A 13,873-nucleotide genomic window follows, 5' to 3' on the forward strand; every position below is an offset into this window, starting at 1 on the left:
AGATGTATCAGCAATACCATGTCAGGGCACTGCAAAGTGTATGGAGCTGTGTCTTTCCGGCTCCATACACTGACACAGCGGCCTGGCAAACAGCTGACCTGGGTATCCCGGCCGGTGGACCTCGCTGATCAACTATGCTTAAAACTGTTGATATAAGGGTTTAGTCCAGGGTAGCACATTCCATAAACAACTTGGAGAAGGGAGTGGGAGGTTTGGATTTAGGAGTAAATTAATCTTACAGTAGATCATTGCCAGATCGTACAGCATGGGTAAGCTGGTAAACATAAATGAGGTAGGGAATATAAGAACATGTAGCTTGTGGACAGTTTTGTTAGTGATCACTTTAAGGGTTCGGAGATCCGCGTGTATTTCCACGTGGAAAAACGTCTGCACCGTGTGTGGTAACAAAATCCACATGACTACGTCCATTGCCACCCATATGTTCTTTCTTTGGTAGGTATGGATTTTCGCCCGCACATGCAGTGCTTTCTTTTTTTCCGCACGGAAATACGCACGGATCTCCACTCATGTGACCGAGCCCTAAATAGTAACATGAATTTAGCTACATATAAAGAATAGCCTTGCAGCTTCATTTTTATATTGATCCTGAAATATTAATCAGACTTCCAGACTTTTAAAGAGGTGTTCCTCAGGATAGGTCATCAATAGTTAATCACTGGGGACCCACCACACAGAATCCCCGGCAATCAGCTAATCGTCCAGCCCACTGTGCAGAGAGGCTGGATGTTATCATCGGTGTTGGCAATTAGCTGCAAAGAGCCTATCTTGCTGTGAAATACCCAACACAGATGAACAGCACATTGATTTAAATCAAAACTGTGAAAAGCTTAATTTCCTTTATAGTGGTATAGGAAAATTGAATTCCAATGAAGATTACATCAAGGGCCAAAGGATGCCCCTTGTAAATAGTATAATTTTGAGGGACCTTTTTTAACAAAAAGGGATTGTCCAAAGGGGAGCCCATTTTTTATTGGCCACAGAAGAGTAATTTGTTGCTTCTGGGCCCCAATGCAACAAACTAATAGGGTCACCTGACTAGATTGCTTAATTTATAGCACTGGTCTCTTCATGTGGGGAAGAGAGATCTCATGGGTTCCGTAAAATCTTGGAGTCCAGGTTGAACAGTACCCCCTATATGCTCCTGGCTGACCATGTACAAAATTATATTAGTTTCTTCTACAACATACTTCAGGCAACAATACAAAAAGTCCCATTTTCTAACATACTCACTTAGCACAGAATTTGAGCAAAGGTAGGTAAGTGATTGCCAAATAACCCTACCATTTCCACATAACCCTACCATTTCCACCATCACTTATCTAAGGTGGTAGCGATTAAACTGAGGGTTGGAGACACAAAAAAGGCAAGATCTAGCCTTACTATTATACTGTTCAACTGGCATCACACACCAGGGAATCGATTAGCGCCTATAGACAGCTATAACCTTTAATTGGTTCTAAAGGGTCCCTGCCCTCTGCCATACTGCAGTCATAAGAAAAAGTTTCTGCTACTTTTAGGAAAATTATGAATACAATTTTGCAATGAATGTGACATTTCTTTAAAGCTGTCCGAGTTAAACGTAGTTGACCGTTTGTATATTAAATACAGACATCGTAACTGAACTGTGTGACATTGTGGCATTTCAGAAGTTTTGCAACTAAAATATTAGAAGTTGAAAGTGTGTAGCAAGGAAATTAAAATTTATAGATAATATTAAATTCCTTCCAGTTATGATAATCTAGCCTAAAATATGCAGCATGAAGCAATAAAAATGACTCTCCATATATATGCTTAAAAGTCCTTTTTACCATGAAAATTCTTTGAAAAACACAGAATTTTCTATACACGTAACATGGAACATTTAAAGGGACACTAAACCTAGAAATCCGGGGTGATGTCACGCATGTTTTAGTCGGTTCTCGTCATCTCGAGTTAAACACATCCCTACTGCTGTTTAGTTAAAGGGCTGGCTGGTGATTAACAGTCCAGCCTACTAGTCAGTAATCTTAGTAGAGTTGTTTAGCTGATGAGCTAGTTGGCTTGATTGACAGCTCAGTTACAAGTCTGCAACTTTCTTATAATATATAAACTGGCTCCTCCTTGCTAAGGGTGCCGATTATGCTTCATATATTCTACCCCTGTCAGACTTGAACTCTGCATTCCTGTCTGTTTTCTGTTTAATACTCTGCTTATCTGTCTGTTGTCAATTGTGAGGTAGTCAGTTATTAGATTGTATGTTTGTCTGTGTACTGCACTCTGCATTCAGCCCTTTCATAGTCCTCAGTTCAGTCTTCCAGTCCAGTTCTCTGGTCTGGTTCCTCGCCCTGAATCTTGCTAAGTGCAAGCAGTAGGGTTGTCCTTCTCGAGGCGAGTGCTCCGCTTCATGGCAGATCCAGTCGGGAGGCTCAGGGAGTTCCATTCTGTCCTGTATTTAGTCATTCTCTCCTATCGCCTGTCTAGCCCTGTGTCTAGCAACCCTAAGTCCCCCTCATACATGTTGTTCTGATTGCCCATATCCAGTCCTCCATAGATTTTGTCTGTATTCGTCGGCAGTCCCGAAGAGACATGACACAAACTGTCTTATAGAAATCTTACAAAGAACATAGGAGTTAATATTTTACGGATCCCTCCCATTTTTGTCTGGCAGATGACTGAGGGGTGGGGCTTAATACTCTTTGTCTCCTGTAACAGACAGAGCAGTGGGAGAGAGCTCCTTCTTCAGTCAGCTGTATTACAGATAGATAGATGCAATAGCTGATTTACTGGGGCATGTAGAGATGAAGGCTGATATCCTGGGACACATACAGATATATTCTTCTTCAGCTATAACATTATCATAGTGGGCTATTTGCATAGCCCAAAAAGTCAAAAGTTGACAATAGGCTATGCAAATAGCATAAGGTTCCAAACAAACATTCAAAGTGTTACACAAATAGCTCTGTGTCAGGAAGGGTATTGTTTCTTCTTGAGAAGAGCACCTAGAAGGTGTGGAAAGAAACTTCTAAGGCCCAATGTCTACAGGCGGATTTGAATTGCGGCATCCGCGCCGATGATCCGCGGTTCAAGCCACCCATAGAGAAAGATGGGCATCCACAACTGAATTAAGGTATACAGATTTGATTTGCGGACCTTTGGGTGTGGAAAACAAATCGCAGCATGCTCCATCTCAGTGTGGTTCCCACACGGACGGCTTCCATTAAAGTCAATGGAAGCCATCCAATCCCCAGCCCATACATAATTGACATTGTGGATGGGCCACGGATTCAGTGAGAAAGCAAGAGTTTGAAAAGAAAAACTTTACTCCGAATGCACGTCGGCGTGCTAGCTGCCACTTCCACACACATCCACAGTAGAGAAGAAAGAAAGCCTGATAGGTAAGCAGGGTCCTTGGCCACAGGCAGAGTTGAATTTTGCTGCAGGCTCCCGCATGAGGAATCCAACCCGCCCATGGACATGAGCCCTAAGACCACCCATGCTCCTTTAGGAACTATGCAAATGGTAAGATGGAACAATACCTCTGCAGCGCCATCTATTTGAAGGCAGCATTCTTGCAAGTCAATGTCAGACTTTTTAAACAAGCCTTATAATAATGACTGCGAGTTGTAAGACAAAGCCAGAATAACAATACACAGACAGTTTTTTTTAGGGTTATTGCCCCTCATCAGTGTGCAGAAGGTTTCTGGCTTGGCTAGTGAGAGGCCTATTGACATGGGTCAGGAAGGGTATTGTTTTGCCTGAAGGAGATCACATAGAAGGTGTGCAGAGACTTAAAGGACATCTATGCTCCTCTGAAAAATATGCAAATGGGATTCCTGAGATGGGGATATCCCTTTAATTTTATGGTTTTGTTCAATAACTTGTTGACATGGCCAATGACCTTTTTTGATGATATTATGCAGTAATTTGTACAATGAGGTTGTTTGACATATTGAATAACATTTTTCTGGTACAAAAAGGTCCTGCCTTGTCTTTGAGAAAAACTAATAATTGTTTTTATTGTTCACCAAGGTCATATTTACCTACACATGCAGCAAAGTTTAACACGACATGTTACATAAGCATGGATGGCTTTATAAGTCTCCTCACTCACCTTCTTGGTGATCTCCTTTAGGCCTCCTTCCCACGAACGGATTTACGCCGCGTAAATCCACGGCAAAAATCCGCTGCGTTGCCCCCTGCTATTAGGTTCTATTGAACCTAATAGCACAATGCTCACGATGCGTAATTCCACCGCGGAATTACGCACCGTGAAATCTCCCGTTCTCACCCGCAGCATGTTCTATTTGCTGCGGGTGTACGCGCTGACGGCTTCCATTGCAGTCAATGGAAGCCGTCCATTCACGCTATCTCCCGCTGCAACCAGCGGAAGATAGCGTAAAAAAACGCTTCCCCGCCTACCGCCGCGCGTCATATGACGCGGCCGGCGCGTCACGTGACACGGCCGGCCACGTCATGTGACGCGGTGGGCGTGTCACAAGACGCGACGGCGGTGGGCGGGGAAGCGTCTTCACTAGAGAAGAGCGAGCACCAAAATGCTCGGGTGCTCGTTACTCGGGACGAATTTATCGCGATGCTCGAGGGTTCGTTTCGAGTAACGAACCCCATTGAAGTCAATGGGCGACCCAAGCATTTTTGTATTTCGCCGATGCTCGCTAAGGTTTTCATGTGTGAAAATCTAGGCAATTCAAGAAAGTGATGGGAACGACACAGAAACGGATAGGGCAGTCGAGGGGCTACATGTTGGGCTGCATCTCAAGTTCACAGGTCCCACTATTAAGCCACAATACCGGCAAGAGTGGGCCCCCCCCCCTCCCAACAACTTTTACTTCTGAAAAGCCCTCATTAGCATGGCATACCTTAGCTAAGCACCACACTAGCTACAACAAAGCACAATCACTGCCTGCATGACACTCCGCTGCCACTTCTCCTGGGTTACATGCTGCCCAACCCCCCTCCCCCCTGCACGACACAGTGTCCACAGCGCACACCAAACTGTCCCTGCGCAGCCTTCAGCTGCCCTCATGCCACACCACCCTCATGTCTATTTATAAGTGCGTCTGCCATGAGGAGGAACTGCAGGCACACACTGCAGAGGGTTGGCACGGCTAGGCAGCGACCCTCTTTAAAAGTGGTGGGGCGATAGCCCACAATGCTGTACAGAAGCAATGAGAAATCCAATCCTGTGCCACCTCCATCAGGAGCTGCACACGTGGGCATAGCAATGGGGAACCTATGTGCCACACACTATTCATTCTGTCAAGGTGTCTGTATGCCCCAGTCAGACTGGTAATATGTACCTTAACAGTAACCGCGTTGGTGGTAATGTGGTGGTGACTGCGGACCTAGTAGCACGGTTGTATTTTGTTGGTTTTCGGAATGTGGCCAGGATTAAGTGGGCCATGGTGGGGGGGCTCTCTTGTTGTGTCGGTAAAGGTGAAATTCTTGGACTGCCACCAGACGAACCAATGCAAAGGCATTTGCCAAGAATGTTTTCATTGTTGGAGGAGGAGGGGGATGTTTTTGAGGCACTACGTGTCCTCTTCACGTGTCCGTGGTTATATGCACCTTAACAGTAACCGCATTGGTGGGAAATGGCCTCGCCGCCATCATGTCTTTGGGAAGCCTCTGTTTCCACACCCCAGAGACATACCATTAGCAGCGGTATAGGCAGAGTCCAGAATTCGTAACATTTCAGCCGTAGCATTAGGACAGGCCCCACTAACATATCACTAGCAGCATTATAGGGGGAGCACAGTATTAGTTCCATTTCAGTAATAGTAGCACTCAAGACAGGCCCCAGTAACAATTCCGAAGCAGCAGTATAGGAGGAGCATAGTCTAAGTTCCATTTAAGTAATAGTAGCAGCCTACACAGGCCCCAGGAACAATTCCGAAGCAGCAGTATAGTGGGAGCGCAGTCTTAGTTCCATTTCAGTAGCTGCAGTATAGCCAAGGCCCAAGTTACATTTATGTAGCTAAAGTGTAGGCCAACCCCACACACCTTTCTGTACCATGAGTGCAGGCGAAGAACATAGAAATTGCTATGATTACACTGTAGGTGAGGGCCCAAACAAATTGGTGTACCAACAGTACTAATGTACCTCAGTAAAAATTGGCCATGCCCAACCAAGATGGCAGGTGAAACCCATTAATCGCTTTGGTTAATGTGGCTTAAGTGGTAACTAGGCCTGGAGGCAGCCCAGTTTAACGAAAAATTGGTTCAAGTTAAAGTTCCAACGCTTTTAAGAGCATTAAAACGTATAAAAAATTTTTAGAAAAATTATATGAGTGAGCCTTGTGGCCCTAAGAAAAATTGCCCGTTCAGCGTGATTACGTGAGGTTTCAGGAGGAGGAGCAGGAGGAGGAGGAGGAGGAATATTATACACAGATTGATGAAGCAGAAATGTCCCCGTTTTGGATGGTGAGAGAGAACTATGCTTCCATCCGCGGGTGCAGCCTACGTATTGCTTAGGTATCGCTGCTGTCCGCTGGTGGAGAAGAGAAGTCTGGGGAAATCCAGGCTTTGTTCATCTTGATGAGTGTTAGCCTGTCGGCACTGTCGGTTGACAGGCGGGTACGCTTATCTGTGATGATTCCCCCAGCCGCACTAAACACCCTCTCCGACAAGACGCTAGCCGCAGGACAAGCAAGCACCTCCAGGGCATACAGCGCGAGTTCAGGCCACGTGTCCAGCTTCGACACCCAGTAGTTGTAGGAGGCAGAGGCGTCACGGAGGACGGTCGTGCGATCGGCTACGTACTCCCTCACCATCCTTTTACAGTGCTCCCGCCGACTCAGCCTTGACTGGGGAGCGGTGACACAGTCTTGCTGGGGAGCCATAAAGCTGTCCAGGCCCTTAAAGACTGTTGCACTGCCTGGGCTGTACATGCTGCTCGATCTCCGCACCTCCCCTGCTACCTGGCGCTCGGAGCTGCGCCTTCTGCCACTAGCGCTGTCGGATGGGAATTTTACCATCAGCTTGTCCGCCAGGGTCCTGTGGTATAGCAACACTCTCGAACCCCTTTCCTCTTCGGGAAGGAGAGTGGGAAGGTTCTCCTTATAGCGTGGGTCAAGCAGTGTGTACACCCAGTAATCCGTAGTGGCCAGAATGCGTGTAACGCGAGGGTCACGAGAAAGGCATCCTAACATGAAGTCAGCCATGTGTGCCAGGGTACCTGTACGCAACACATGGCTGTCCGCACTAGGAAGATCACTTTCAGAATCCTCCTCATGCTCCTCCTCCTCCTCCTGAACGCGCTGAGATATAGACAGGAGGGTGCTCTGACTATCCAGCGACATACTGTCTTCCCCCGGCTCTGTTTCCGAGCGCAAAGCGGCTGCCTTTATGGTTTGCAGGGAACTTCTCAAGATGCATAGCAGAGGAATGGTGACGCTAATGATTGCAGCATCGCCGCTCACCACCTGGGTAGACTGCTCAAAGTTTCGAAGGACCTGGCAGATGTCTGCCAACCAGGCCCACTCTTCTGAAAAGAATTGAGGAGGCTGACTCCCACTGCGCCGCCCATGTTGGAGTTGGTATTCCACTATAGCTCTACGCTGCTCATAGAGCCTAGCCAACATGTGGAGCGTAGAGTTCCACCGTGTGGGCACGTCGCACAGCAGTCGGTGCACTGGCAGATTAAACCGATGTTGCAGGGTGCGCAGGGTGGCAGCGTCCGTGTGGCACTTGGGGAAATGTGCGCAGAGCCGGCGCACCTTTACGAGCAGGTCTGACAAGCGTGGGTAGCTTTTCAGAAAGCGCTGAACCACCAAATTGAAGACGTGGGCCAGGCATGGCACGTGCGTGAGGCTGCCGAGCTGCAGAGCCGCCACCAGGTTACGGCCGTTGTCACACACGACCATGCCCGGTTGGAGGCTCAGCGGCGCAAGCCAACGGTCGGTCTGCTCTGTCAGACCCTGCAGCAGTTCGTGGGCCGTGTGCCTCCTATCTCCTAAGCTGAGTAGTTTCAGCACGGCCTGCTGACGCTTGCCCACCGCTGTGCTGCCACGCCGCGCGACACCGACTGCTGGCGACGTCCTGCTGCTGCTGACACAACTAGATTGCGAGACATTGGTTGAGGAGGAGGAGGAGGAGGAGGGTGCTTTAGTGGAGGAAGCATACACCGCCGAACATACCACCACCGAGCTGGGGCCCGCAATTCTGGGGGTGGGTAGGACGTGAGCGGTCCCAGGTTCTGACTCTGTCCCAGCCTCCACTAAATTCACCCAATGTGCCGTCAGGGAGATGTAGTGGCCCTGCCCGCCTGTGCTTGTCCACGTGTCCGTAGTTAAGTGGACCTTGCCACTAACCGCATTGGTGAGGGCGCGTACAATGTTGCGGGAGACGTGGTCGTGCAGGGCTGGGACGGCACATCGGGAAAAGTAGTGGCGACTGGGAACTGAGTAGCGCGGGGCCGCCGCCGCCATCATAGCTTTGAAAGCCTCCGTTTCCACAACCCTATACGGCAGCATCTCAAGGCTGATAAATTTGGCTATGTGGACGGTTAACGATTGAGCGTGCGGGTGCGTGGTGGCGTGCTTGCGCTCCAACACTTGCGCTAGCGACGTCTGGACTGTGCGGTGCGAGACATTGGTGGATGGGGCCGAGGACAGCGGAGGTGAGGGTGTGGGTGCAGGCCAGGAGACGGTAGTGCCTGTGTCCTGAGAGGGGGGTTGGATCTCAGTGGCAGGTTGGGGCACAGGGGGAGAGGCAGCGGTGCAAACCGGAGGCGGTGAACGGCCTTCGTCCCACCTTGTGGGGTGCTTGGCCATCATATGTCTGCGCATGCTGGTGGTGGTGAGGCTGTTGGTGGTGGCTCCCCAGCTGATCTTGGCGCGACAAAGGTTGCACACCACTGTTCGTCGGTCGTCAGGCGTCTCTGTGAAAAACTGCCAGACCTTAGAGCACCTCGGCCTCTGCAGGGTGGCATGGCGCGAGGGTGCGCTTTGGGAAACAGTTGGTGGATTATTCGGTCTGGCCCTGCCTCCACCCCTGGCCACCGCACTGCCTCTTGCAACCTGCCCTGCTGCTGCCCTTGCCTGCCCCTCTGAAGACCTGTCCTGAGTAGGCGTTGCACACCAGGTGGGGTCAGTCACCTCATCGCCCTGCTGCTCTTCCTCCGAATCCTCTGTGCGCTCCTCCCTCGGACTTACTGCCCTTACTACTACCTCACTGCAAGACAACTGTGTCTCATCGTCATCGTCCTCGTCCTCCTCACCCACTGAAAGGTCTTGAGACAGTTGCCGGAAGTCCCCAGCCTCATCCCCCGGACCCCGGGAACTTTCCAATGGTTGTGCATCAGTGACGATAAACTCCTCTGGTGGGAGAGGAACCACTGCTGCCCAATCTGAGCAGGGGCCCGAGAACAGTTCCTGGGAGTCTTCCCGCTCCTGAGCATGTGTCATTGTAGTGGAGTGAGGAGGCTGGGAGGAAGGAGGAGCAGCAGACAGAGGATTCGGATTTGCAGCACTGGACGGCGCAGAACTCTGGGTGGATGATAGCTTGCTCGAAGCACTTTCTGCCATCCACGACAGGACCTGCTCACACTGCTCATTTTCTAATAAAGGTCTCCCGCGTGGACCCATTAATTGGGCGATGAATGTGGGGACGCCAGAAACGTGCCTCTCTCCTAATCGCGCAGCAGTCGGCTGCGACACACCTGGATCAGGAGCTCGGCCTGTGCCCACACCCTCACTTGGGCCTACGCATCCTCGGCCGCGTCCACGTCCTCTAGGCCTACCCCTACCCCTCAGCATGCTGTATTACCAGTGATTTCCAAGCCAGGAAAGAAATTGGCACAAGCCTGCAGCCAAAATAGAATTTTTTCCCTTGTTTTTCAAAGGACAAGCCACACTGCGTGTATTCAATGAATACTACTAAGTTTAATAACTGTGTTGTGGCCCTGCAAATGTGTCAGAGAACTGCAGTGATGCAAAGTTATTCGCTACAGCAGATCAGGGATTTCCCATGCAGGAAAAAAATTGGCGCAAGCCTGCAGCCAAAATAGAATTTTTTCCCTTGTTTTTCAAAGGACAAGCCACACTGCGTGTATTCAATGAATACTACTAAGTTTAATAACTGTGTTGTGGCCCTGCAAATGTGTCAGAGAACTGCAGTGATGCAAAGTTATTCGCTACAGCAGATCAGGGATTTCCCATGCAGGAAAAAAATTGGCGCAAGCCTGCAGCCAAAATAGAATTTTTTCCCTTGTTTTTCAAAGGACAAGCCACACTGCGTGTATTCAATGAATACTACTAAGTTTAATAACTGTGTTGTGGCCCTGCAAATGTGTCAGAGAACTGCAGTGATGCAAAGTTATTCGCTACAGCAGATCAGGGATTTCCCATGCAGGAAAAAAATTGGCGCATGCCTGCAGTAAAACGTAGCTGGCTGCGTCTGATTTTTTTTAACGTTCTGCACGCAGCACACACGTACCCAGAGCCCTGAGGACTGTCAGAGGCAGGAGAAATAGAATTTTTCCCTTGTTTTTCAAAGGAAAAGCCACACTGCGTCTATTCAATGAATAATGTATGTCTTCTGGCCCTGCCTACACAATTCTATCCCTGTAGTATTAATGCCGGGTGCAATGGTCTGCACAGCCGGTTTTGAGAAAAAAAAAAAAAAAATGCAACACTGCTAACAGCAGCCTGGACAGTACTGCACACGGATAGATGTGGCCCTAGAAAGGACCGTTGGGGTTCTTGAAGCCTACACTCACTGCTAACACTCTCCCTGCCTAACCACCACTTCTGTCCCTATTGCAGGGCGCAATGCTCTGCAGATCCAATTTTGAAAAAAAAAAAAAAAAATACAGTGCTAACACAGTACTGCACACTATTAGATGTGGCCCTGAGAAGGACCGTTGGGGCTCTTGAAGCCTACAGTAACTCCTAACGCTCTCCCTATAGCAGCTCCACCAAGATAGCACTTTCCCTCAGCTAACTCACAAGGCATCTGAGGCGAGCCGCGGGAGGGGCCGATTTTTATACTCGGGTGACATCAGATCTCCCCAGCCACTCACAGCAGGGGGGTGGTATAGGGCTTGAACGTCACAGGGGGAAGTTGTAATGCCTTCCCTGTCTTTCAATTGGCCAGAAAAGCGCGCTAACGTCTCAGAGAGGAAACTGAAAGTAACCAGAACATCGCGTGGTACTCGTTACGAGTACCGAGCATCCCGAACACGCTAATATTCGCCCGAGTATCAAGCTCGGACGAGTACGTTCGCTCATCTCTAGTCTTCACGCTATCTTCCGCTGGTAAGTATGGGGTCTCTGGGGGGCGCCGTGACGGGCTTCACTGCGGAATATTACGCAGCGGAGCCCGTCATGCTCATGGGAAGGAGGCCTAAGGAGTGATGTTACTTTTCCCCCGACCCACATCATAGGCCTCTCACTAGCCAAGCCAGGATCCTACTGCGCACTGTCGAGGGGCAAAAATCCCAAAGCAGCTGTTGGTTTAGGGCTTCTGGCTTGGCTTTCAATTCCCAATCATTGCTCTAAATACCTATCTAAATGGTTAGGCATTGATTTGAAGGAATGCTGCCATCCAATTGGTGGTGCTACAGAGGTATTGTTCCATCTGCCTTATTTGCATATTACCCAGAGGTCTTATAAGTCTCCTCACTCACCTTTTTGGTGCTCTCCTTAAGGAGTGATGTTACCCCTCCCGACCCACATAAAACTGTGGAATGGATCTTTTTCTGTCTTTTTCAATACCTCTTCAATTGCTTTTCTTATGTTAAGACAACTTGTTGCAGCAGGTTATCAATGTTAGGTTAAATTTTTCTATGTCAGGAAAGCAGAAATGTGAAAGGGCAGCAAGTAATTGACCAAAGGGAGGTTGCAGAGGGCACTAGAAGATTTCAGGAGAGTACCACACTGTTCTTATTTATTTTTTAAGAGCAGACAAACATTTTAACCCCTTCTCGGCACACATATGGGTTTATACATCCTAAATGAAGTGTGCCCCATGCAATTAGGACCAATATAGTCTTTTACTGTATGTGCTGTGTGTGAAGTTGGCTCAGGAACTAAGCCCACTCCATACATGGTGGGTATCAGCTGTCTGTGACAATTGACACCCGCCACAGCTGAAATCGATCTAATTCTGATCACGGCTGTTAACCCTTTAAATGCTGCTTTTAGTTATGACTGTGACATTTAACCCTTTCCAATCCAATGTCGGGCCTGCCCCGACATCATCATTTTCCTCCACAGCTCCAATGTCGGGGCAGGCCCGACACTGCAGTGCAGGAGTGCATCTGTACCCGATCGGCAGACACATCGGGTGCAGATACACTTGTGCACTGGTCCCCATCAAGGACCCCCTAGGAGAAGGCAGAAAGGGTTTTTAACCCTTTCTGCCTTCTCCTTTACACATTACATAGCGCTCAATTAGCGCTATGTAATGCATAGAGATTCCGGCCGGCGATCATGTGACCGCCGCTGTTACCTGCCCCCCGGCGGTCACATGAACTCCAAGCCGGGAGCCTGTACCGTGAGGGGACCTGCTTACCTGACCGGCGTCTTGCGCGTTCTCCTTCTGTCTCCCGACCCGGCGATCATGTGACCGCCAGGTGCCACCTGACCCCAGCGGTCACATGATTGCCGAGCCGGGAGGCAGAAGGAGAATGCGGAAGATGCCTGACAGGTAAGCAGGTCCCTCCACGGTGCAGTGAGCACCTGCACCCTCCTGAACTCTGTCAGTTCAGGAGGGTGCAGGGAAAATGTATTTTTTCTCACCCATTTTCTCCAGCTCCAATTTATTTTGAGCTGGGGAAAATGGGTGAGAAAAAATAAATGGATTGGAAAGGGTTAAATGTCCTGATCGATAAGAATTCAAATGCCCCACCACAATGAGATCGCCAGGATGATTTCCGGGTGTCACAGCAGCATTCGGTCCCCAAAGCTGCCATGGTAGGATGCCTGTTAAAATGCAGTATAATGCCCTACTATAAGTGATCAAATGATCACAAGTTCAAGTCTCCTATCAATATAGATGCATTCCAATTTGCAAATGTAAAAAATGAAGAAAAAAAACTCTTACCAGTCGTCAGATGAAAAAAAAATAAAAATTGATATCTCTGCAAAAAAATGCATGCTAGAATTGTGGCTTTTTGGTCAACCTATCTCTAAGTAAATATTAAGCAATGAGCATTCACATAACTGCATCAACAGAAAAATAAAAAAGTTATGATTTTTTTTAAAGTGGAGATACCTGAACTGCTGAATATGACCTGGACACAGAAGCATCAATGACCCTTGGACATGAAAGGGTTAAAGACATACTGCACTACTTGACTATCTTGACAAATTTTGCCTTACAGGTTCTTGAGATATAAATCTTATACTGCATCATCGAAAGTACCTCATTAAGATCTCACTTTCATTGCATAAGAGTCTAAAAATACCCAGATGTCTTATTAGGGCATCACTGAGATATTTCTTCTGCGCTACTGACAATTATCTGGAGTTTACCATATAAAGACTCGTCTATGCTCAGTAGTTCCATGGAGTTATAGTGTCAATATTGTATGCTGCATAAAAGTTCAGGAGACACATTGGTGCCTTATTTTGACTTCTAGAAACTGTTTTATTCATGATTTTGTCAGAAATATGCAAAATATGAAATTAGTTAAAAAGGCAATAAATTTATTCAATTTAATTTTACGTTTTGTGTCTTATAGGGATGGTCCAGACCAGACGTCTCCTCAGATTGGACAATTCAGTGGCAATACTGCATTAGAGTCTGTTTATAGCACTTCAAACCAAGTTCTGATAAAGTTCCATAGTGACTTCACAACGAGTGGGTTCTTTGTCCTTAGCTACCATGGTGAGTATGTGTCTGCATCCCA

General features: G+C 48.1%; 1 protein-coding gene across 1 annotated transcript in view; it reads left to right on the plus strand.

Annotated features, from left to right (window-relative positions):
• The window catches only part of CSMD3 (CUB and Sushi multiple domains 3), a 909,686-nt gene that overhangs the window by 659,771 nt on the left and 236,042 nt on the right, over nt 1-13,873 (plus strand). The window contains exon 41 of the mRNA XM_066579038.1: nt 13,706-13,851. Within this exon, the coding sequence (XP_066435135.1) occupies nt 13,706-13,851 (146 nt within the window). The remainder of the gene's footprint in view (nt 1-13,705; nt 13,852-13,873) is intronic.

Source organism: Eleutherodactylus coqui, chromosome 9, assembly GCF_035609145.1.
Source record: "Eleutherodactylus coqui strain aEleCoq1 chromosome 9, aEleCoq1.hap1, whole genome shotgun sequence".
Taxonomy (NCBI): Eukaryota; Metazoa; Chordata; class Amphibia; order Anura; family Eleutherodactylidae; genus Eleutherodactylus; species Eleutherodactylus coqui.